The following is a 25,589-nucleotide window of genomic DNA, read 5'->3' as shown; positions in this document are numbered from 1 at the left end:
TTGTGTCCCTTTCACCACTTTATATGGACAAATCAAACACTATTCTTGATGGCGAAAATCACGAACAATTGCAACGCAGGAGAAGATCGAACTACCTTTCAGCTGCATCATCTCAGGTTTTAGCAGACATTCCTCACCGATATTGGCTGTTTAGCCACACAGAGATTTTCTTTGCGTCACTCCTGGCACATGGAGACCCCAAGCAGCGGCAATGCCAAATGACTCCAGGTGACCAGGTACAAACTACTCCTCTTCATGAATGCTTCGGAGTTAGCCTTGAGTGTCATTATGGAAGAATTGAGGGCACTCAGGCTTAGGACTCTGAAAAACCGGCATATACTCGACCTCCTAACAGCCATGGAGGGTGGGGTATGCCAGAAAATCAGGAATTGTGGGGGGGGGGGGGGTGAGTTGGGTTTGTTCGACAAAGCAGTATGCCCATATTTAGACCAGTGTCAGAGATGGTTGTGGGTTGTTCCCTCGGAAGAAGATTAGGATTTGTTAAAGTATTAACTAAAGGGAGGAATGTCGGGGTGGTCAGGAAAGTTCCCCATGATTACAAAGGGTTTATGTTGCGTGTGCCATATTGGTAACTGGGGTGGGGGAAAACTGGGCGTATGTTGCAAGTTCATAGGTATCAAATGGGATAAGTTACTTGTTTACTGATATGTTAACTGAATAACTGCTGTTTCTACCTACGAAGCAATACCCTGCTTTCACTCAATCCTTGGTACCTAAAGAGCGTTGTTAGTGGTCGATTTGATGTTATCAACTTTTTTTATACCCTTCCCTCAAGTTCAACACTGCTTCTTCTTTCTTAGGCCGTTTCATCACATCTGATTTTTGGTGGCCTAAATTCTTCGCAAACTCTAAGTCGACTTTTTCCATTCCCAAGAAAGCCAAGGACTACTATTTCTCTCTGAGATCAGGTGCTTTGTTCATAGCCTCTATGAACCTGGGTTAAGATGCCACACTGCTCGTATTATTAAATGTCACAAATGCTCAAGAAGTTCTTTTCTGAACCTGCTCTTTTCTTTTTGTGTTAAACCCATCTGCTTGAAAATCACCAGCACCTTGGTGTTCTTCCTTGTTTTGCTCTTTTATAACTTTCATGATAATATTTTGCCCTTTCAGTTTCACTTCTAGTGATACGAGTCCAGATGGCATGTAATGAAATTAATAAAACATTAATCTTAATGTAAACTAATCTGATGATCGGCAACTGTTGGATCTAGGGGTAGAACCATTACTCTGACGTTTGTCACATCATGTCTGTCTGCTCCAACATTTCACTTTGAAATACTGACATTTGTGCAATGAGGATAGAAAGGAACCATTAAGCAACCTGCACCACCTCAAACACCTGTTTGAGTCATTTATTGAAGCTTGTTGGACCATTGGCGTTGAAGTGGAGGATTTATCACCGGCCTCATGCCACAACAGAATTCTCGCTTGTGGTAATTACGCCCAAATCCCCATGGAGTCCTATGGACTCCAAAAATGGGGGTTTAATACTGCCTTAAAACCACTTGTAATCCTGCGGTGATTTCACAGGAAGTTTGGCTGATTTACCAATGAAAAACTTGCAAACTTCTAACAGGGGGGTAGTGGGCCTTAGCTGAAAATGGGGTGTTATGCGCGCAGGGATGAAGTCCAACAAAAAGACGTGCACCAGTGCCTTGCAGGTGGTGAACACTGAAAGCAGGGAGAACAAGATAGAGGGTATTGGCAGAGTCGATATGGGAAACGTGATTACAGCAGAAAATCAGGCAGGAACAGTAAGAAAGGGGAAGATTTTTCCAAGAAGATGGAAATGGCAGGAAGAGAAGCCTGGAGAATTTTGAGGGGAAGGAGGTAAAGAGTTATAATATGTAACACAGAGATTTTTAGTTTGTGCTATTGTATTGCAGAGCCACCTATAAGATGGAATTATTGTATTAGAGCACATATATGGATAAATGGCATATGAGGAGGGACACAAAGCTTGTAGGGGGCACGGATAGTATAGCTCAGGGACAACGTGCCCGTCTTGGGAGCAAGCCGACGTAGAGCAACAGAGGTTGGAATCCCGGGTCCACGCTTAGAAACCTCATTGGTATGAAGCACTTTAGAAAAAAACATAACAGGAATTGTTTGGTTATGTCCCACCCATCGATTTCCCATTGCCATGTTCATGCCTATGGCCATTCCCACTCAGTTCTTGCCCCTCTGCGCCTAAAAACCTCCTATGGGGAACACTTTGAGCTTGCTTTAACCAAGCCTTACCATCAAACTTTGCTCTCAAAGTGCCTTCCAGTGTTTTTTCAAATCAGTCTTCTGAGAGTTAATGACTTAATAGGAGCTGTCTGTAAAACACACTACTGGTGTAATAAAAACTTCTAAACCAGGTCTGCCTTCAACCACATGAGTCCTTCACTGAAGTCTTGTAAAACCAAGCATTGGCAAAGCCAAACGTTTAGTGCCACGGTGGTGTATAAGTAAGTAAGTATAGGTATTTTCCAGGCACTGCTATTAGATGCCCAGGCACTAACAGCATTTTCCAGCTGCTATCATCAATGTCCTGTTAATTCCACTACGGCAGTGCCTGGTATGTGCTTTTCCCATGCCTACACAAAAGCCCAGACTTTTGGCATTGCCAATGCTTGTTTACAGTAGAGACCAGGATGTGATAGGTGCCCTTTGACTGTTCGCTGTCTTGTCAATGTTAATCCGCCGAGAATTCGTATTTTTCCAGTTTGATATTCCAGACATTCAGGTCTGAAATTTGGAGGCTGCGGATTTCTCCTCCCAATACAAGCGATTGAGCATAGCTCCCAACCTTTTGTGTCACCAAGGCGGGTGAAAACACCCGATTTTCTTTTTGGCGGGTGAGAGACCCATAGAAGTGAATCGGCGTAGGAGGGGCTTGGCGGGTGATTCATCAACTTTCAAGGCGGGTGACACCCGCCAAAAGCGGGTGAGTTGAGAGCTATGGATTGAGTATGTGGGTATCATGAGCATAGGTAAAAGAAGAAAAGCTGGGAGATCAAGAGGTTATACACCGAGAAGCAAGGAAAAGGGGAAGAGACAATGCCTGCAGGACAGCACAGGTAAGCGAAGAAGGAGACCGCAGAGAAGGGATAGAAAGGAGAAGAGACAATGCCTGCAGGACAGCACAGGTAAGCGAAGAAGGAGACCGCAGAGAAGGGATAGAAAGGAGAAGAGACAATGCCTGCAGGACAGCACAGGTAAGCGAAGAAGGAGACCGCAGAGAAGGGATAGAAAGGAGAAGAGACAATGCCTGCAGGACAGCACAGGTAAGCGAAGAAGGAGACCGCAGAGAAGGGATAGAAAGGAGAAGAGACAATGCCTGCAGGACAGCACAGGTAAGCGAAGAAGGAGACCGCAGAGAAGGGATAGAAAGGAGAAGAGACAATGCCTGCAGGACAGCACAGGTAAGCGAAGAAGGAGACCGCAGAGAAGGGATAGAAAGGGGAAGAGACAATGCCTGCAGGACAGCACAGGTAAGCGAAGAAGGAGACCGCAGAGAAGGGATAGAAAGGAGAAGAGACAGGAAATAGGAGACCCAGCGATGCACCTGGATTAAGGAGCACGGGAAAGGAGGAAAGACTGATCGATGGTGTGGAATACCGCCAAGATATCAATAATTCAGTGAGGTGCCGCAGATCATAGGGACCCCAAGAAGTGTGATTGGATGATAGTTGATAAGAAAAAAGATCTGATAGCAGAGGTGAGGAAACTATAGCCCAAGATAGGAGGGTGTTAATGTGAATTAGAAGCAACGACTGGCAGATTGAGCAGAACAGAGCTTAAGGATTTTGACATGGAACGGGTACAGAGGAGAACAGACTTGAGTTCAGATGGGTGAGCAGTTAGGCCCTCAAGAGACCAGCGAGCAGAGGAATTTAGGAAGTGAGTGACTAAGACTAGAAGAGAAAGGGGAGGGAGTAGTGTACGGATAGTGTAGTCAGCAGGTACAACTAGATAAGCAATTAGATTGTAGTGTGTTGTAAAAGTGGACAGGCGCTTGCAGGGATTAATCAAAGAAGGGACAGTTCTTTCAGCAGACTTTGTGCAAGCTGAGCAGGCACACTTTGTAGCTGGGATAGAGGATCTCTAGGCCTTAAGTTGATTATGGCATGGGTTCACCCAATTCCATTGTACTGTAGTCAATCATGATCAAGTGAAGCTGTGGTGTATGCAGCTACTGAGTCTGTACTTGAGCCAGGGGGAGATGTGCTGCTATTTGAAAGCTCAGAGATAGTGCACGTGCCCGCCAGTCTATGGTGAGAAGTGGTCACCCTAGGTTTTAGTGATGGCGTAATACACACCTTGCTGCTACAAACCTAAAGCTCACAGGAGCCATTTAATTAATAGGCGAATTGCCCCTTCTGCTCATCGAAAAGGAGATCAGACACAGAGGTTTCATTTTCAGGTAAGGCACATTTATGCACGATGAACTTGCGATTACTACACACAAAAGCATCAGTGATTTGGAGAACTACAAACTAGTTATTACACATTTGTGAACCGAATCACAAACCCAATGGAACTGGCAGCAGATTACCATCAGCTCCCATTGTAGTTGTATATGCGTTAACCACTATAACCTATGTTATATGTGACCAGGGCAGGGTTCCCCCTTTGTAGTCGAATTATTCAGAGGATTCCAATAACTACTGGAGGGAAAGGGACACATTCCTGGAATGTTCACTTACGACAGTGTTAAAAAGCAAGTCCGGTTAGACGGCCGTTTGTAGATCGAGGTGAACAGTGGGCAGGTGAACGGAAGGGCAATTTCTAAGAGGGTTAAAGATGTCCTTCCTGGCATCAGGGAGAGACACAAAGTGATGGACGTTTAGTCTGAAAAGGAAAGTAACTGAGACTTTATGCAGTAACTGCCACCCCATGAAAATGACTTCCCGCTGTACTTCTTGTCCATTGACCATAGACGCGCCAGCGATACAGTATCCGCTGCACTTTACCAAGACTGCTACTTGCCTGTGAGTGAAGGCTCTGCCATAGGTGCCATCATTTCAGCAGGGTGTGAATGCTCCTCCTCTAGACAATTCTGCAGAGAAACAAACAAAATAATTAGCTTACATAAGCAAAGTAGTGTGTGCCATCAAAAAAAGAGAAAAAGAAATACACTTAGGACCGCAATCCAAATCTGCACGTTTACTACTCACTAGGACGAAACAGTTCAGCAGCTGCTAAATGCATATTTCTTTGTGTGTTTGGGGTTGGAACTTTTGGGAACTGTGGGTCTTTGCGCTATAGTTTTGATTGTTCTGGTGCTTGTATGGCCTTGCTCCGTTATTGCCCTGCCGCCTGCATGAGGATCTCAGATGGACACCTCCTGCTGTCCCAGTGTTAATGGATACTTGTTTTGGTAACCGAGATCCAACAGTCATACTTTGGCACTGACCCAGTGATACTTAATATTTAATAAGTTTTGATTTCCACACTTGGTAAGTGTTGCAATAGATATTGGTTTATTGTTTGTCATGTGCTTCATACATCGGTTATCTCTCTTGTGACATGCATATCTAGCTGGTCACGACTTTCAAAGAATACCAAGAAAGCAATTGTTTGGGTTTCACTAGTGCCGACACGTGTTTCAACCTTCAGGTTTTTCTCAAGGCTGCATAGTGGTGATATGGGTGACATTGGGCCAAGTGTTAAATAAAGTTGAGGTGACAAAGTGTTAACACAAATTGGTGCAAGAAGCGAGACCATGACGTACAAATTGAGCATAAATGAGCGGTCCGTGACAATTGCCCGGTATGTGTAGTGTTCACATGTTATTGAAATATTTTTATGCAAAGCCATGTGTACATTGTTTTGGAGGCGTTGTTTAATACGGTATAGGAAGATTCTACGGAAAAAAAATTGTTGCAATGACCAAAAGTTCTAAAAATGATACCACCAAAAGTTCAAACCTTTGGTTGTAGCATTGTAAAAAAAAAAACGGGGACAGCGGGTGTGTCCTCCGCATCGCCCCGCTCACTATACTTTATGGTATTGTGAGCACGGGCTGCGCGGGACAATCCTGCAGCCTTCCGTTAAAAAAAAAAAAAAGAAACAAAAGGACCCTGCGGCGCCGAATCCCGATCACAGAAGTGAAAGGGAACTGGCGCTGCAGGAACCCAGCGTGAAGATGAAGGTAAGTGGGGTTTCTTTATGTTGGGGGTGGGGGTGTGCTGAGGGTGTGGGTGGGTGGGGTGTTATGGGTGTGTTGTGTGTGTGGGTATGTATCTGTGTTCGCATGAGAAAGGTGCACACTTTTGATAGTTTGCACCTTTCTCATGCAAACGTTTTGCCCGCTGTAGGTTCAGCCGCGGGCAATTCACTTAGATTAGTTTAATACAGTACAATCAGAGTATCATGTGTAGTTGTTGAGCCAAACTGAATGACAGGCATTACAGTAAAATAGCCACATTGCCCATCCCATAAGCAATAGAGTAAGCGTTTGGACCATTAACATCATTGAGGTAGAGATATCAATTACATGTCATCATGGCGATTGTGGAGAGGAGAAAAGGAAAGGAAAAATGGGAGAGTTCCATTAGCATGTGTGGCGGTGCTGCTAATCTGAATTTGCCGGTCAAATTAATGGAAGCACGCTTACCAAGTTTAATTGATGCGTGGTCCGGGTACCCAAAGTACTGGATAGTACCTGCGGGAGTAATATCAGTTATTGAGCGTTATGTGAGCAGGGTCTCAATTAAAATGTGGCCGGAGCGTGGTCTCAGTTGAATTGTGGCGTTAGCCTATGGTTGAATGCTCCAATCAGCGGTTGTGGTCCAATCAGCGGTTGTGGTCCCCTTTAAATTAAGGAAACGGGGTGTAATCCCCTTATGGCGGGCTAATGTTGTAGCTGGAAATCACCAAATGACAAGTGTACGCTAGTTAGAAATATAAAAGCGTGATAGCAGCCACCAGTGCAGTGCTGATGGATAGTCTTGATTAGGAACAGGGTTTGAATCCCAGAAAAAGACGAAGAAAGGAGAAAGAACACCGTGGCCGCACGGCCAGCGGATGGTAAAACAGTGGCAAAATATATAAAGACACTCTACAGTTGCCAGGGACATAAAATAGTGAACCGTGCCCGTTAATGGCGGGCAGTCGTTGAGTTGGAAATTAAGTTAAACACCCTGATCATGGAAGTGGTGTGAAGGCACTCCTGGCTGCCTGAAAGTGCGAGATTGCTAGTTGGCATTACCAAGGACGCGCTTCTCTGAAAACCTACAAGGTGGCCCTGCTAGGATGGCTGCCTATTAGTGCCTGAGTGAGACAAAGTAGGTGCTAAACCATGGTGCTATTAGCACCATGGTTCATGCCAGTAATTTACCGATTCCGCCATGGCGGAATGGGGAATTACCACCCCATTCCGAGGTTGGCAGGGCGGTAATTCCCCATGCCGCCATGGCCCTTCCCCATTCCCATTTTTGCCCCATAGGGCATAATGGGAATGGGGAAGGCGCTAATTACGGTACCGCAATTAGCACCAACGTCCCTTTGCGGGTCCCTACTTTAACGGCTGGTCTACACCAGCCGTTAAGGTCGGGTCCCGCAAAGGGACCTCGTAGTAAGGCGATAAGGGTTAACGGTCACCGGTAGCATTACCGGTGACCGTTAACCCTTACCGCCTTCCGTGTAATGAGGCCCAAAGTCTAGACAGCAACGGCTAGCCAAATCGATTCTGCAGCAAAGCTTTCCTCCCTTGTGAATATGGCCTAACATTCGAGTCTAGGCAGAGACGGCTAGCCAAATAGATTCTGCAGCGAAGCTTTCTTCACTTGTACGTGTGGTCTGACATCTCAGTCTAGGCAGCAGTGGCTAGCCAAATAGATTCTGCGGTTCATAGTGATTATACCGAATCAAAAAATCTCGAAAACAAAAATCTCGAATACAAAAGGCCGAAAAAAAGAATGTCGAATTTTTTTTTCAATGTATTTTTTTCCAAAATGGGGGGGTTCCCCCCGCAACCCTCCTTTTTTTCATTTTTTTTTTATTTTACCCCTTTTTTTTACTTACCTGACCCCAAAAACATATATAAATAAATAAATAAAAAATTCGATATTTTTTTTTTCGAGATTTTTGTTTCGGGCTTTTTGTCATTCGAGATTTTGTTTTCGAGATTTTGACTGACCACCAGATTCTGCAGCTAAGTTTTCCTCCCTTGCGCATATGGTCTGACATCCCAGTCTAGGCAACAGTGGCTAGCCAAATAGATTCTGCAGATAAGCTTTCCTCACTTGTGCGTGTGGTCTGACATCCCAGTCTAGGCAGCGACGGCTAGCCAAAAAGATTCTGCAGGGCATCTTTCCTCACTTGTGGATATGGACTGACATCCGAGTCTAGGCAGCAGTGGCTAGCCAAATCGATTCTGCAGCCAAGCTTTCCACGCTTGTGCATGTGGTCTGACATCCCAGTCTAGGCAGCAATGGCTAGCCAAATAGATTCTGTGGCAAAGCTTTCCTCACTTGCGTGTGTGGTCTGACATCCGTGTCTAGGCAGCGACGGCTAGCCAAAAAGATCCTGCAGCTAAGCTTTCCGCACTTGTGGATATGGGCTAGTAGATGTATAATTGCATGAGAGTTGGTTACACCATGTTTGTGTGGGCACTCATTTCATACATGTCGCAATTTGCACACTCTGGGCCTCATTACGACCCAGGCGGTAAGTTACCGCCTGGGCCGTGACTTTACCACCATGGCGTAAACTACGTTTACGCCATGGTGGTTGGCGGACTTACCGCCCCATTCCGAGGTCGGCGGGGCGGTAAGTCCCCAATCCCCATTTACCCTTCCCCATTCCCATTTTTGCCCCATAGGGCATAATGGGAGTGGGGAAGGCGTTAATTACGCCACCGTAAATTACGGTGGCGTAATTAACTCCATGGTCCCTTAGCGCCATGGATTTTAACACCTGCTAAAAGCAGGTGTTAAAAGCGCCATGGCGCTAAGGGACCTCGTAATTGGCGGTAAGGGGTCGGCGCAGCTAACGCTGGCGTTAACCCCTTACCGCCAGGGTCGTAATGAGGCCCTCTGTGTTTTGATTAAATCGTTTTTTGTATATGACCTTAGATGGGAAGCATTTGCAGCAGGGTGATTTCTTTCGCACTGGCCTACCGTTTATAAAACAGGTCTCTCGTTACATTGGGAGGCGATCGTTTCAGATAATGAAAAACTACTTACGTTGCTCTGGTTTAATAACTGCAGGCTCTGACGAAACACATCATTGCAGTTCGAAGAAAATCCTGCAGAGGGAACCACTGTACAGTGCCAGACCTGATATTTGATGGAGTCGAAGAGGGAATACCAACAACACTTCTTAATGTTCTTTCCACCACAGCGTCAAATCAAACTAAAAACCTACCTTTTCGCCTCAGAGTTATCCTCTTAAGCGACCTCTCATCTGCCCTTGCGCTAGCATTCTTCCTTTGCTTCCAACCTGCCTCTCCCCAACTTCCTCTGCCTCCACTACAGTACTTGTTCATCCAGTACAGCAGACACTGTAAGGTTCGGGTCGGACTCGCGTGGGCATGGTGCGCTGTTCCGTGCACAGAGCCTCAGACGGCATTGGCGCACCATCCGCGCACGTCCCCACTACCCTCGCGACTGAGGCTCACTTGTGCAAAAGTTCTTCCTACTCCGACGTCTGGACGAGCGAACGGTCTTCGGTTACTAGACCGTCCATGGGGGCCTGCCCTGCTGCACACTAGCAGGAGCCTTGTGTATCAGACAGGAGGATTCGAGGTTATGTGATACTCTGAAATGAATGCAGATCGCAGAGTACTGCGGAATGCCTTTAAGATTGGAAAAGGTCACAGTGCTGGGATTGGGAATATTGTGAGATTTCCAGGAGATGGGACGTGTTACGGTATTAGTTATCATGGGTAGCCTAGGATGCCCAGGGAAATTGAATGGCCCATATTGTATACGTTTCATCGGAGGCCCTGTAGGTTTCGGTAGTATGAGGAGTTTCATCGGAGGCCCTGTAGGTTTCGGTAGTATGAGGAGGATCGTATGGGTAGGTACACTACCACAGCCCCAAGGCGGTATTTTCCACTAATGAGCAGCAAATACAAAGTCCTCGATCAGAATGGCACTGCAGTACGAAGTATATGGCAATTCTGTTGTATACGGTTGTATTAAGTAGGTTTGTAAAGCGCCACCTTCTGCTGGCAGGCTTCTTGGGGCTGCACCCGTGGCCACAGGTCAAATGAAGAGACAAGTCTTGATAAACTGTGACGGGATAAATGGACGTCAATATTTGCGCTGCTCAGAGGGCGTGTGTCCCTGCAGGAGCCAGGAATAGATGGCGTGTGGCATGCACTTCTCTGTGTATTATGTGATGCTGGGGAGATTGAAAGGGAATGTGATAGGTCGCTGGGGAGGGGACACTTTTTGAAGGGATCGCCCTCACTTACCAGCTTCCTGAGTAAACAGCTCTCCCCAGCTGCCGGTGAAGGTGGTTGGGCTCTTCAAGCACTCTCTGTTTATGTAACCCTGACTTGATGTCAAGTCAGCCTTGCATGGACCTACACAGGGCCTGCCCACCTCCCGAGGCATGGGCAGTCTGTGCTGTGGCACAGGGTCTCGCTGTCAAGGGGTGGGGGAGGAGATGCAGATACCAGTACCTGCCCTTACTATACCAAGTCACAACATTATTTTAAAGTGGGGTTGTGCTGCTTTCTTGGACGATTCATTGAGGCTATGGTGTCGCCTCCCAAGGCCCTGTGATGCTCTTAAGACAAATGTAACTTCTCCCAGCGGCCCAGGAAAAGCTGCAGGACCTATAATTACAGCTTATCACTTTTTTTTCATCTAACAGAGATTTTAAAACGTGAGCGACTAGTGATGGCCCTTTTAAGAGACCATTGTTTTGGACAAGACATTCTTTATGTTTCTGTGTTAAGATGTGCAAAGGGTCAATTTTATTCTAAAAGCACACACAAACCACCAGTTAGTTGCCTAAAGCTATGCCCTCCTCCGGGCCACTTATAGCATACAAAGCAGTTTTAAACTGACTACATTATTTTCAGATGTGTATATTTAACACATCAAAAGCATTTATTTTTTTGTATAATGCAATATTTTCATCACACCATGTATAAAGTCTGTATTTGTCAAGCATTGAAACACAAATAGGTAACCTCTTCCCACATTACCTTTTGTTATGAGTCTAAGTTTTGAAAGTACATTCTTGATTCCTGCTGAATTGCATTCTGGTATTTGTAGTCTCCCATTCAAAATGTGGGGGAATAATCCCCCAATTGTGCCCTTTTCGCCCAACATGTTTCTATAAGGATTTATATATTTTTGTGATTACCTTACTATGTTTGTGTACTTTTTGAAGTCATCTTTCTGAAACAGACTACTGTTCAAAGCAATTATGGGGTGAGGGGAAACGATGAGGGCAAGCTAGTCATGTATATATTCCCAGGATGTGGTAATAGGTTGCAATCCAGGAGAGCTTGTTTTCACTCATTGCAGCCACGTGTTGCTGTTCAGGGCACAAGCAGGGGATACATAAGGGTGGGCACACTTTTTCCAGATGGCAGACGGTACTCCGCTTTGGTGTTCTTGACCCCGGCAGACTTGCTAAAGTGTTTGGCTACAAGGAATTCACCCAGGTTCTCATGTTCCAAGTGCAGACACTTACGCAAGACCACATAAAAGTGTCATCAAAAAACCCGCCTTGTATTGGGATTTTGTTTCCTCTGGAATATTTCATTATAGATGGTTGGGATTAAAAAATGGGCACCTTTTATACTTTGCCAGTTTACTTATTGGAAAATCTCCCCTCTCAGGTAATGTTTACCGTGTTGTTTTAAAAAAAAATGTTAAATGTCTATGCTCTATTGTCTTGTGCACTTTCTTCTAAGGAGAAAGATCAATTGAGCCAAACTTGTATATTTCACTTTAAGATATGTACACTCATAGGTGCCAGCTTTTAATTTTCGCTATGGGGGCAGAAGTTCCCATAGCGAGGAAAGCATGGGAACTGTACCCCATCCCCAGGTCAAAACACCTCATTTTACAGCACATTTGATGATTTTGTGCTTACAGCTGTATAGTATGTATTACCAAAATAGTTTTCCTACTGTCTGTATTGTATGGTCTATATATAATTTACAGAAAGTTTTTGATCCACGCAACTCAGTATTACATTTGTTGTTGCTATAGCATCGTTGACATTTATGAAACACAGAGGCTTTACTTGAACTTCTGAAACCTAACACTGAGTGGACATGAGGGTGAGGAAAGTGCCATGGGATCCATCCAGAGCAGAGAAGGTGAGCAATGTGTTAGGTGGAGGAGATGGTTGTGAGGGTGAGGAAAGTGCAATGGGATCACATAAACAGCAGAAGATGTGAGCGATGTGTGGAAGTGATGGTTGTGAGGGTGAGGAAAGTGCAATGGGATCCATCGACAGCAGAAGATGTGAGCAATGTGTTAGGTGGAGGAGATGGTTGTGAGGGTGAGGAAGGTGGAATGGGATCACATAAATAGCAGAAGATGTAAGCGATGGGTGGAGGTGATGGGTGTGAGGGTGAGGAAAGTGCAATGGGATCCATCCACAGCAGAAGATGTGAGCAATGTGTTAGGTGGAGGAGATGGGTGTGAGGGTGAGGAAAGTACAATGGAATCCATCCACAGCAGAAGATGTGAGCAATGTGTTAGGTGGAGGAGATGGTTGTGAGTGTGAGGAAAGTGGAATGGGATCACTTAAATAGCAGAAGATGTGAGCGATGGGTGGAGGTGATGGGTGTGAGGGTGAAGAAAGTGCAATGGGATCCATCCACAGTAGAAGATGCGAGCAATGTGTTAGGTGGAGGAGATGGTTGTGAGGGTGAGGAAAGTGGAATGGGATCACATAAATAGCATAATATGTGAGCGATGTGTGGAAGTGATGGGTGTGAGAGTGAGGAAAGTGCCATGGGATCCATCCAGAGCAGAGAAGGTGAGCAATGTGTTAGGTGGAGGAGATGGTTGTGAGGGTGAGGAAAGTGCAATGGGATCACATAAACAGCAGAAGATGTGAGCGATGTGTGGAAGTGATGGTTGTGAGGGTGAGGAAAGTGCAATGGGATCCATCGACAGCAAAACTACAAAACCATTATATTAAAAAAAGACAGTCACAGATGTGAGCAATGTGTTAGGTGGAGGAGATGGTTGTGAGGGTGAGGAAAGTGGAATGGGATCACATAAATAGCATAATATGTGAGCGATGTGTGGAAGTGATGGGTGTGAGAGTGAGGAAAGTGCAATGGGATCCATCCACAGTAGAAGATGTGAGCAATGTGTTAGGTGGAGGAGATGGTTGTGAGGGTGAGGAAAGTGGAATGGGATCACATAAATAGCAGAAGATGTGAGCGATGGGTGGAGGTGATGGGTGTGAGGGTGAGGAACGTGCAATGGGATCCATCCACAGCAGAAGATGTGAGCAATGTGTTAGGTGGAGGAGATGGTTGTGAGGGTGAGTAAAGTGGAATGGGATCACATAAATAGCAGAAGATGTGAGCGATGGGTGGAGGTGATGGGTGTGAGGGTGAGGAAAGTGCAATGGGATCCATCCACAGCAGAAGACGTGAGTAATGTGTTAGGTGGAGGTGATGGGTGTGAGGGTGAGGAAAGTGCAATGGGAGCCATTCACAGCAGAAGACGTAAGCAATGTGTTAGGTGGAGGATATGGTTGTGAGGGTGAGGAAAGTGGAATGGGATCTCATAAATAGCAGAAGATGTGACCGATGGGTGGAGGTGATGGGTGTGAGGGTGAGGAAAGTGCAATGGGATCCTTCCACAGCAGAAGACGTAAGCAACGTGTTAGGTGGAGGTAATGGGTTGCAGCAATCAGTCATAAAATGGGGACGGTTGGTTGAGAAGGGTTAGGGCCGGAGTGGGGGCGCAATCTGACCCTTTGCCTAGGATGGCAAAATTCCTTGCACCGTCCCTGCTGCGTAGCCCTGCTACCTTATCTACAGCAGTCACCCCAAAAAGAACAGAAGGGTTGCAACGAATGACAAAGCAGGCGTCCACACTGAAGGTCCTTTGAACGAAAATATGGGTATGAAAAAGGCACCCTAAAAGTGTGCCACTGGTTTCCGGTGCAGCCCTGGAGTTATTTTCCCGTCCTCCCATTACTCACAAATATCACTTGGTGGCGCTGCAGGCGAAGTCTCTGCATCACATAAAGGACCACTGGCTCTAACTGGAATCAGAGATTAGTTTCAAAGTCTTATCTCTCCGCACCATGCAATGGGTCCCGTGCAATGGTTTTTTTTATAGAACTAAAACTAGTATACATGTCGAAATCAGTTACAGAAAATGTTTTTCCAACAGCTGTTGGTACGTTCATGTTCCACGTTTGTAGAAGGATCCCTTTCCCAGAATATGTGTATTTACATCAATGGTAGCGTCTGTGGCGAGTGATTTCACACAGGGCTCTGCAGCAGGCAGGCACTCATACTGCAATGGAACACCACGAGCCACGTTACAGAGACTGCAGCCCACATCGACCTATACTGAATGCATGTCGTGTTCATAAGTAAATACCATTGTATACTTTTTTTTTACTTCTGACTATATTATGTTTTACGCACCATTTTGTAATTGGCTTTTATACCAACTAGATTTTGTAATAGATTGAAAGCGCATCCAAGTTTATTAGGTCACTACTATAGATACAATGAGTTACTTCAGCTTCTCAGGTTCTCCTGCCCCGCCCGGAATGTTCCTCTGTAATTCATTCCTCAGAGAGAATATAATCACAGTTAAAGGCCCCCTAAAATGCCCAATCCAGATAATAACACTTTAATTAAAAGTCGGGATGCTTTGTCCTAGATAGTGTTCAACAAGTAACAGTGAGCGCCTTGTACTCATGTGGCTCTTAACTGGAGGCAACCTTTGAGTGATGGATAGTGGGTGGCGCCCTGGCATGTGTGACTTCCTCTACTTTCACATGCCAGGTACAAGGTTTTTCTTGAGCCTTTTTAAATCCATCATAACCATGCCCCAATGATCCAACCACAAGGCTGTAGAGACTACACGCAGTGTTTTAAGTGGGCCATTTTCCCGGCTGTCTCCAAAAAGTGGGGCTGAGCTAGGGCCCTGCCATGGGCCCCCGGTCCCACCACATCACGCCGGAACACATTATCCCGCCGCGGCCGCAGTTGCAGCCGCGACAGGGGGGTGCCCGCCATTGAGTCAGGCACTTGTGACTGACAGCCACAGCGTCGCTGTGGCTTGCCTTGCACTTTTGTCAGTCACTGCAACTACCTCTGGTGGCCCCTTGCACGAGGGGTCACCAGAGGAAGTTACTTTGAAGTGATTTTGTTTTCCCTCCCCAGGTCATTGAGGCATCTTTAACCCTCTGTGAACCTGGGGACTGCATGACATATTTCAAGGTTTATAAAAGATGGCTTGTAAAATACACAAACCATAGTAAGGTACGCACACAAATATATAAATTCTACGTTATGTGCGCACCTTACTATGGTTTGTGTACTTTTCAAGCCATCTTTTATAGAAATATGTAATATATTTCTATGTCTATAAAAGATGGCTTCCATAGAACACAAACCGTAGTAAGATACACATATATATATATAGGAAGGCTTACATACATTTATATATTTGTTTGCGTACCTTACTATGGGTTGTGTAATTTTCAGGCCACACCCATCATGCAAGCCACACCCCCAAATGATGGCCCCCCCCCCAATTTCTTAGCTCATTCAAAGCCCGGACTACACTACATGGATGACCCCTACTAATATGGGGGAAACCAGGTATGCCGTTGTGTACAGCTTTACGAAATGCCTTGAGTTGATTAGGTTATGTATCCAACAACACGTCCCTGCAAGACAGCACTTTTCTGGGGGGGAACAGGCTTGTATTTGGCCCAATTTGCATACCCACAATGCTTTGCTCATGCCGCTCTGAACAGAGATGGGATGGCTACTGGATGGCACAGTGGCATGCGCTTCTTTCACAACCGGCAACAGTCAGCATTTCGACCTTCTCACCATGCTCAAATGCACCGCATCCCAGAGACGAAATCCAGCTTAAGGAGGAAAATATCTGCTTCTATTACAAGAGCGGGTATGGTTGGTAGTTACTTAAACAAATCACTAACCGCTGGCACTATACAAAGCATTTTAAAGCACACTTTGGTTCTGCCTCAGTTGAAAAAGAGGTGCCAAGTCTTCGGATGAGGCCAATCTTCATCCCTTCGTAGGAAAACTGATCAAACGCATTGCTGCCTGATAACTAAGACCATGGTCATCTTTGGGTATCTTGGACTCAAGTCCAGCAGGATTCCACCACATTCACAGCACAGAATCCGTGGTAGATTCAATGACTTCTAATAGTGGGAGATTGTTTTGAGCGAGTGTGTGTGTGAGTGCCGGTTCTTTTACACCTCCCTCCCAGGGTGACTCCATTGAGTCGACACTGATGGAGCCACTGTTCGCAGAGAGAGGCCCTTGACTCTTACAAGTCCTCTGTTGAACCCGTTAACTCTGGGATACCAAAGGAATCTGTAATCTCACCCAGTCTTATAGGTACTCTATCTTCAGCTACTGCCAAACCACTACAGTCCTCAGAAATCACTTTTTATACATTTGCCATACCTAGATTTGGTGAAGCATCGATGGGGCCTCGACCTCCTGAACACCTGGGGGATAAACGGACAAATCAAATCCCAAAATGTAAGGTTCAGAAAGGTTTATTCTACAAATATAACTAGCCCAGAGTTAAAGTTAGAAGTAGGCTGTAAACAACGTTACAGGAAACTCAAAGAAAAGATGAAGGTGCGATTCAACTTGTTTTAGAGCCATAGTCTGTCCCTCTCTCCATTAGAGCTCCACCAGCTGGAGGTCAAATAGAGTAACTCGCCGTTTCTGGGCTGTTTAAGTGCCTCAACACTTTTTTATTTTGACTTGCTATCTAGGTTGTTCTTGAGTTGTACTTGTCAGGTTGTTGCTTTGCTTAGTAGCAAGTTTCTTCTCCTCCGGTGTGCGGTCCCAGGGATCATTGCTGTGATGGAATGGAACCATGGTTCTTAAGCTGGAAAATGGCAACCATGAGACCCTCTACTGGCTTTGACAGACTGTCGCAGTACCAGGGCCGTCACGAGGTGGGTGCAGGGGGGATGCCTCACTATGAGGCGCGATCATGCACATACATCTCTGCATACTTGTGCATCTCACGGAGATGCATATGTGTTTGTGAATCTGCCCCAATGTCTTCTGTTGTGTACAACAGTTTGGTGAGTGTATTTTATAAAGAATTAAATAAATAATTATCATACATCACATTTCTGCATGCAGGGACCAGTAGACAGAGTGGACAAAATAAATATTGACAGTTGTCATCCTTTTTGGTCTGGCTTTCTATTTTTGCTCATAGCAAAACAAAAAGGAAGGTTTTAAATACATCTTAACCTCTGTCATTGCTTTAGAAAAAAAACAGAGCATTGTTCTTTAGCCTGCCAAGCCATTACAGAAAGTGAAAAGACCATATGCAAACCAGGCTTGATCCCACCCAAGAAAAGGCTTCAACCCAAGATTCTTTTGGCTTGAAGAAGTTGTGCATAAAATAACACTGCACTGTGAGACAAATACAGTTTTCTGGATCTGGAGTCATGCATTTGAGCAAATAACTCAATGTGTTGAGCAACTCTGTAGTCAGGTTTTATTTAAATAAAATAATTATATATTAACATAAGCTCTGAAGTGAATCACAGAGCTGCAGATAAGACAAATTGTGATTAAATAATCTGCCCAGGATCACACACTTTGGTTAAATGGTGAAACAGGGATGTGGACAATTTAAGCAACTGAGCACATCTTCACAGGTTTAGTTGATATAGATATTGATTTCTAATAAGCACTTGAAGATAATGCATTGACTACTTTTAACAGTGCCAAATGATTTGCTATGACACGTGCGTCTTGACTATGATAATTCTGTTTATTTAGGGCTCCCCTTTTGAGGTCTCTCCCAAATGCAACCTTTTCACAACTCACCTGCTAGACTTATTGCAGGCCTGGATAAACATGGCCGCATTAACTCAATTCATACTAAATTAAATTGGCTTGAAGAGGTTTTCTCAGTCTTTTGGAGTAATGTTTGTAATGGAGGCACTGGAGGAAAGCATAGGGATTGGATGACCTGCTAACATATCACTATGGCAAACGCGCAGACTGTGCAGTGGCTGCCTATGTAGGATTTTTAAAAGCATTGTGCAACACCCGACGATTGGAGGGAAACACCTAAGGAGGGGAACACGGTATACCTGTCTACCAGGCAGGGCCGTCAAAAGTGTAGGACTGGGGCAAATAATTGTCTTTGGCACCAATGGAAAAGTGGCCATTGTCACAAATGGCAATTCATTCCTTTTGTGGCAGACTGTTTGAATAGAGCCCAAGGGGGAATCTTTTGATAAAATATGATGCAAATTGTGCAAAATAAACAATTTATAGTAAAGTAACTCATCAAACTGGCCCAGCCCAGAGAGGTGCAGTGTAGTGCTCTCTCTTCGCACTGAGTTTTTATTACTATTCAATAACTAAAAGTAATGTTCATATTTCAGCTTATTTACTGGCCAAGTGCAAAAAATGAAGGGGTCTCACCACATTGTTTGCCCCGGGCCTCACCTCACCCTGTGACAGCACTTCGCAGTACTCTCCAATGGAGAGAAGGTTGGTGTCCTGACAATTGAGTTCCCTGGGATTTGGGCTTGTCCTTCTCCTGACCTTGCTTACTCTTCCCACTGGCCTCCTCTATATGGCTCTGGCCTCCTCTATCTGGCTCATTACTCCTTTCTCTGCAATCCCCTGCAAAGTGTTCTTCGAGTTCACCTCTCTTTATTTTATGTTGTTTTCTTTTATCACACGCGGAAAACCAGGCCGGCATCAGGGCGTGGGAGCCAAGAGCACAAAAGACATAACAAAAAGCACGAGACAAGACCTTTGCTTGGTCGGCGGTGAAATAGGAATGGTTCAAACTAATATGTTTTCCGTCCTTTTTGAAATGAAAATAGGTTGCTTTCCAAGCGGAATTTTGGAGGGAGAGCAGGTGCAGGATAGGGAAAAGATTTGCCATTTGCTTTCAGTCTCTTTGGACGTGAGCAATTTTTCATAACATAGTGTTGCTTGGACGCCACGTTTAGGTAGGTTGTTAGATGGTTATTCTTCTCTTTACGCATTCTGGGGCTGCGCCATAGACTGCCTTGTGGATAAAGACAGCCATTTTAAGTTGAATTCTAGCTCCTATAGGGATCCAATGGAGGGACTATCGATGTGTTGGGATATCCTCGCCCCGTGGCACTTGTTTTATAATGCAAACAGCATCATTTTGGACCACTTGAAGGGCGTGCAGATTGTTCTTGGATGCACCGCCCATCAGGGCATTACAGTGATCTACTCTTGATCGGATGGTAGACATGGACAGTGTTTCGCAGTTTTTATCCAGAATCAGCGCTATGATTTTCCTTAATAGTTTCAAGTGGTAGTGTGTATTATATATAATGCTGTTTACTTGTCCTTCAGGGCTAACATTGCAGTCCAAGAAGGTGCCTAAGGTTTTGATCTTTGTCTCTGACTCTTGGTCTTCTCCTCCACCATCTAGCTGAGACTTCTTCTTGCTCCCCGATTGGCTCCACCCTGCTCCCAAAATGGTCATTTTCCTCTGCTCGTCCTTGTATATTGCTTTTCACCTCCTCAACTCCTCCCCTCACTCTATCATCTTCCCCTTCTCCTCAGTCTTCTCCAATGCCATCTGATCTTTCCCAATGTCTTTCTTATTTTGTCACTACCTCTGGTTCTCTTTCAACTTCCTCCTCACTACCGCACAGACTCTGCTTCTTTGCTATCGCCTACGGTTATCTCCCAACCGTCTACAATCTTCTGTTGTCCATCTCCCTCTCTCACAACCTCTACATCCATGCTCTTCTCCACCACTTACAGTTCTCTTCCATTTTATCTGTACTTTCTTTTTCCTCCTGCTTGCACTCCTCCACCTTGTTCTACCCCACTACCTTCTGCTCTCGCCTCCTCCCCTTAATCCATCTCACACTGCTATATCACCTCCACACAGCACCCAATCACCATCTCTTTATCGCTCAAGCTCCAACTACCACACTCATTGTTGTAAACTGGGATCTGTTATACTTGTCTGGACCCCCTGCAGATCCAACAATGGAAGAACTCTACTTAACTGTGTTCATGTCAGAGCTGAGCACAGGGATTGGCTACCCGCGTTTCAATCCAAGGCCTCATCTGATTTCACTTTGCCTCTGCGGATGTGCGCTGAACCATGGACTGAGCCCTCATTTGGGGGATTTAACATTGCACCTCTTGGCTCCCTACTGTCCTTGCCATAAGCCAATCCTGCAGGCTCTTGAGCAATGGCAGGGCAGATGCGTGATGTGTGCCTACCGATGACATGTGGAGCAATAGGGGTCTAGGCTCACAGATCTGCGCACTGACAGCCGATCAACCATTGTTGAATGGCTCACTCTGTAAATATGCGGAACCCCATTACTGTTGCTTCACAAGCCTGTCCAACCAAAGCAGCATTTCTGTCTGAGCCCAACATCTTGAATTGGGTTTGTAGAGGAGGTCCCAAATAAAGCCTGCACTCCAGTCGCCCATTTTGAAGTACCAGGAACGTTCACACCGAAATATGAGACGTATGATAAGCAAATAAACCATCAGAGAGCCACAGTAGGGCTCTGCCCAGTACCTATCAGAAGAGCAACACCTATCGAAGTAACAATACCCAGAAAACCATGGGCAGTAAGGTATCCATTGAAAAAACCCTACCAGCAAATGAGACGAAATGAAGATTGTCTAAGTACCGTCCCAGAAGAAACCAAAAAAGGCCCTAATGAAAGACGAATGGTGACCTCACAAGTACTCGGATGGACTCGCAGATAGAAGATATGACGACCCAAGGATGCCACAAAGAGATGAAACACCATGAATAAGGATATCGTGACCCTAGAAGAAGAGAACAATGTTGAAATACAAGGAATCTTAAGCTGTAAGCAGGATGAAGATATTCAACCATCTAACGCCTATACATATGCTTGGAACCGCAAGAAAGCTAAGAAAACAGTATGGCTTGCAATGCTAAGTAGAAGAATAGCACGGTAAGCGCCATTTTACATAATCTACCTCAAACGAAGCACAGGATTATAAGTGCGATTCCACTTTGCACTAAAAGCAGAATCAACTCAGGTTATTAGAGGCCAAACAAGACAAGATTCATATTCTAGCTAAACGAGAAGAGACGGCTGAATCGAAACTCAGCAGATGCAACTCGTGCCAGGAGAGCCAAGGTCATACGAATAGAAGGAATGAACAGTAGCTACATATAATTGAAAATAAGAACAGAATATCCTGTCTTTGAAAGGTCGAGCTAAGGAGGCGTAGGCAGGTGGCAAGCTAAATAAGAATTAAATGCACAAATTGAGAGAAACTCAGCAAATTCACGGTGTGGGTAGCACGTGACCAGCCGAGCGAGAAGGAGCACGGGTTCACACCTACGCTTGGCATCCGCCCAGACAAAGATATCAGAACTTTTCCAGACAGAAGATGCAGTTTCGAGGCCAACCACAGTAAAATAATTGACACATAGTTGCTGAAGCGATGACTGATTGTAACCTTAATTGGAGGAAGGCCGGGTAACTGAGGGGCAGCCTGCACCTGGCTGACTGTTCTGCGTGTTGCTAAGCAAAGTAGAAATGTATGCATGGGGTTGACGCCAACCCAATCACAATGGACCAAAAAATCTAGGGTCCTATGGTTAGTAGAACCCATGGGACGTCGTACTTCTAGTGACATCTAGAGTAGTCATATTTGAAGGGAGGGCTTAGACGCCCACCTGACAGTGTTTACCCAATCCCCTCACTCCGTTATCATATACAGATATAGTGCCTATATCAAAGTTACCTTTTCTTAACCAATAGAATTGCATGTTAAAACTCCTGAGTGTTACACGTCGATTATGACACGTTTTGAGTATAAAAGTTATGTTTTGTATGACGTTTGTTGGAGTTCAAGCGAGACGGACTATCGTAAACACTGCTGATTTCCATGACTCCCCGTTTTTTGTACTTGTCATTAAACGGACTCCCTTTGCCAAACCATTGAGTTGTCCTTATTGATTGGTGTTGGAGTAATAAATCTGCTCCCCCATCCATCTCAAAGGTGCAGCTATCTCGTCTTAAAGTACTTAGGAGCAAACCTCGGCTACATGGGCCGACCGGGGGTTTCCGGAGTACACTTGGTAGCAGAGATTTGATGGTTATCGATTATCGATTAAAGTAAGACACCTATTGACCGTCGACATAAAGTAACTCTAGGTCTTCGGCAATATCACAAGTCCTTTGCCATTAGGCTGAGTAGACCGTGAAGCTCCCTGTGGACAGTGGTAGTTTAGAAAAACCTGCAGAAAGGGCCTGAAGGGACCCGTGTTCCCCACACTTCCCTTCCCATTCCTACGGGCAGCTGAGCAGGTGAAAAGCTGAAGAAAGGCGGTAACAAAGGCGGTGATCCCGAGGGTCCAGAGAGGAACCATGTGAACGGTGAGTGAAACAAAAAAATGAATGTTTTGGCAAATAGTGCATGCCTTAGAACAAGTAAAGGGAAAAGGTAACGGAGGGAGGAGGGAAAACAAAATATAGTAGAAGTAGAGAAGACTGTATATATATAAATATATATATGGGGATAATGACTCGAGAATAATTAAATAAATAAAGGTTACCGGGGAGGACAGCCGAGAAGTGAAAGGTTACCGGGGAAGACACTCGAGAAGTGAGAGGATTCGCTTATTCCTACGCTTTAATATAATGGCTAGAAGAAACGTGTGCCCAGAGTCCCAGCTAAAGGGGGGGGACGATTAGACTACCACAACGTTTAAAGACGTTGTTAAAGGGGTATGTTTAGAGTCCATGAAGGGGTAATGATTAGAGGCACAGATAACTGTGTCCGGCTGGTGTTCGTCTAGTTTGTTAAGCATCTGTTTTACATGTTTTTCTGTTGTGACGTCATACATATTGAACATTTTCCTTGAGAAATTTGGATTGGAGCTTGCAGTGTTTGGTGCTCGCTCATACTGTTGGAACTGTTTAAGGCACACAAAAGCATTGACCAGTGATACATAAAAGGAGAGGGAAGAGATTAAAGCATGGAGGACATAACTCCAATGACACACTTATGCTAACAGTTGCCGAAACACGCACCCAAACTGAAGAAATATAGTACAGAGTGGGTTAAAGGGACTGCCCACAAGATGTTTATGCCATGGCCACAAGGTGGGTCCTTATCTAAAGCCGTCTTGCAACATATGACGACATATTTGCATGACACATACACGGGCAAAATGCTAGAAAAAGGTCTCGCTGTTCTGGAGCTTTGGAAAATGTATGAACAGGGAAAGGAGGAGGAGCCGCCAACAGATTGGATACTTAATGTATGCACAGAGGCGGGTGAAACGCCTACCGCGCCACCTGCCCCACCTGAAATGAAAGTTGAAGAAAGTAAGAATGAGGGATTATACCTGCTGAGTGAACTTAAAGCAGCCACAGGGTACAGCAATCCCGCATATGAGTCACCTACACATAGTAGTGACGAAAATCAAGGGAAAGATAAGGATAAGAATATTACCTCCACGATCCCACAGGACAAGGGGAGACGTGATGACGAAAGAAGAGATCAGGCAAAGACAAGTGCATCTCTCGACAAGGAGAGAGAAGGGAAGAGATGGAAGGGAAACAAAGATAGAACTGATGAGATAGCATTCGCAAAAGACGAATGGATGGGAGGACACCTTTTATTAAAACTTGATGGCAAAGGCATTGATGACGCGAAACAGAAAGAAAGGATAGAGGATGCACAGGTAAAGGGAAAAGAGAAGGAATGAAGAGACGAAAGAATAAGAAGGAAAGGCCGACAAAGGAGGGAACAGCTATATTGCGAAGAGCAAGAAAGACAGCTCGATCGCAACCCGAGAGCAGCCAACGATCAAGACAGACAGAAACAGCAGAGGTTAGAGGAAGAGCAACGAATATGAGAGAAAAGAATAAAAAGATGAAGAGATGAGGAAATTCGAAGGGCCGATGAACGAAGAAATAAAAAGAAAAAGGAAGAGGAAAGAGTAAGAGAAGAGGCGAGGAAGTGCAAAAATGTGATAACATAGAACGTAAGCGGAGACAGAGAGTACGTGATATTGAATATCTGGGAAGAGAGGTTAAAAACCCGATCCAGTAGTAGATTGGGAAGATATAGAAGAATTATTTCCTGCATATGATTCAGTACCAGGCACGTCTAGGGCAAATATGGAAGATGACTTCGATACCAGAACCATCAGAGAAACGATCGATAGAATATATGATGAAATGGGGCTGGAACAAACACCCCAAGGGGAGAGGGAAGACGAGCGCCTGGAAAGCACCCAGCTCTATGACACAGAGGATGTCACCCGAAGTAGCGGGAATAGGGAACTATCCCTGAATAGATTAGAAATCAGTAGAAACGATGAAGACACAAGAAGCTGCGTGAATTGGGGACAGACAATGTCCGACTCCGAAAGGGAGGAGCGCGAGGGAAATGAAGAGGGGAGGCAAAGTTAAAGACGACTCCCAAGAGAAAAGGAAATAAGATAGTCAGACACTAGTGAGTCTGCACCAAGAGAATCAGAGTCAGCCATACAGTTAGACCGGCATGGAGAAGTATCTCACGGTCAGAGGGGGGTGACTTCACCGCCCTACGTAGACAGACTTAGATCCCTACCAGGCAGGCGACGATTCAAGAATATTACCCCTGTCTTAGATAGAAGAACCATGAGGGAAGAAAGAGAGCTATGCATCCCAGTTTCCGTTACTAGAGAAAGGGGGAGTAAGACCGCAATATATTCCATGGCCACACATGGATCGAGAAAATCTGAAAAACAAACTTCCAATGCTGACGTCGAGAGCCGGCAAGTGGATACATGAGCTAGAAACAATGACAGGAGGGAACACGCTAGCTATAGGGGACATCAAAGGTCTCCTGATCGCCATACTTGGTGAGAGAGCAGATGATGTGTGGGCACTACAGGCTACCCTGGTGTAACCACAATTAATACCTCGCATGACAGTGCTCCATTTAACAATTGTAGAGCCTACGAGTGCTATATCCAGATACTTCCGATATGGGAGCTATAATGACTCGAAAGGATTCTGAGCATCCGTTAATTTATATACAGAATTTCCAAGACGCTCGGGTGCTCGAGACTCAGGAATCTTGGATGAAATCTATACCTGTGTTTTACCATATATTGTGCCAAGGGCTGCCAGAGCCGGTGCAGAAACAACTCAAGAAATTGTTGGGAATTGATGCCAAGCCTTGGGCTGAAATACAGTTGACCATCACACACTATTGTAGATTGCTGCAAGAAAATAATTGTAAAAAGGAGGCTAAACTTAAAGGTGAGGAAGCAAAATTGATACAAAAGGAACTGTCAATAACTAGCGTAGCTGATTCGAGCATGCAGCAGGTGGCTAATCCACAGCAGAATAATCAGGGC

The 25,589-nt window shown here is 45.2% G+C and overlaps 1 protein-coding gene across 2 annotated transcripts in view; it reads right to left on the bottom strand.

Annotated features, from left to right (window-relative positions):
* CCDC24 (coiled-coil domain containing 24) overlaps positions 1-25,589 on the bottom strand; it is a 1,158,678-nt gene that overhangs the window by 31,943 nt on the left and 1,101,146 nt on the right. For both annotated transcript variants that reach the window (XM_069642308.1, XM_069642309.1), the window contains exon 8: positions 5,002-5,071. In XM_069642308.1, coding sequence (XP_069498409.1) covers positions 5,002-5,071 — 70 coding nt within the window. The remainder of the gene's footprint in view (positions 1-5,001; positions 5,072-25,589) is intronic.

The sequence above is a fragment of the Ambystoma mexicanum genome, chromosome 1q (assembly GCF_040938575.1).
Source record: "Ambystoma mexicanum isolate Mex_15411 chromosome 1q, UKY_AmexF1_1, whole genome shotgun sequence".
In the NCBI taxonomy this organism is placed as follows: domain Eukaryota; kingdom Metazoa; phylum Chordata; class Amphibia; order Caudata; family Ambystomatidae; genus Ambystoma; species Ambystoma mexicanum.
This window is presented reverse-complemented; position numbering and strand designations above follow the sequence as displayed.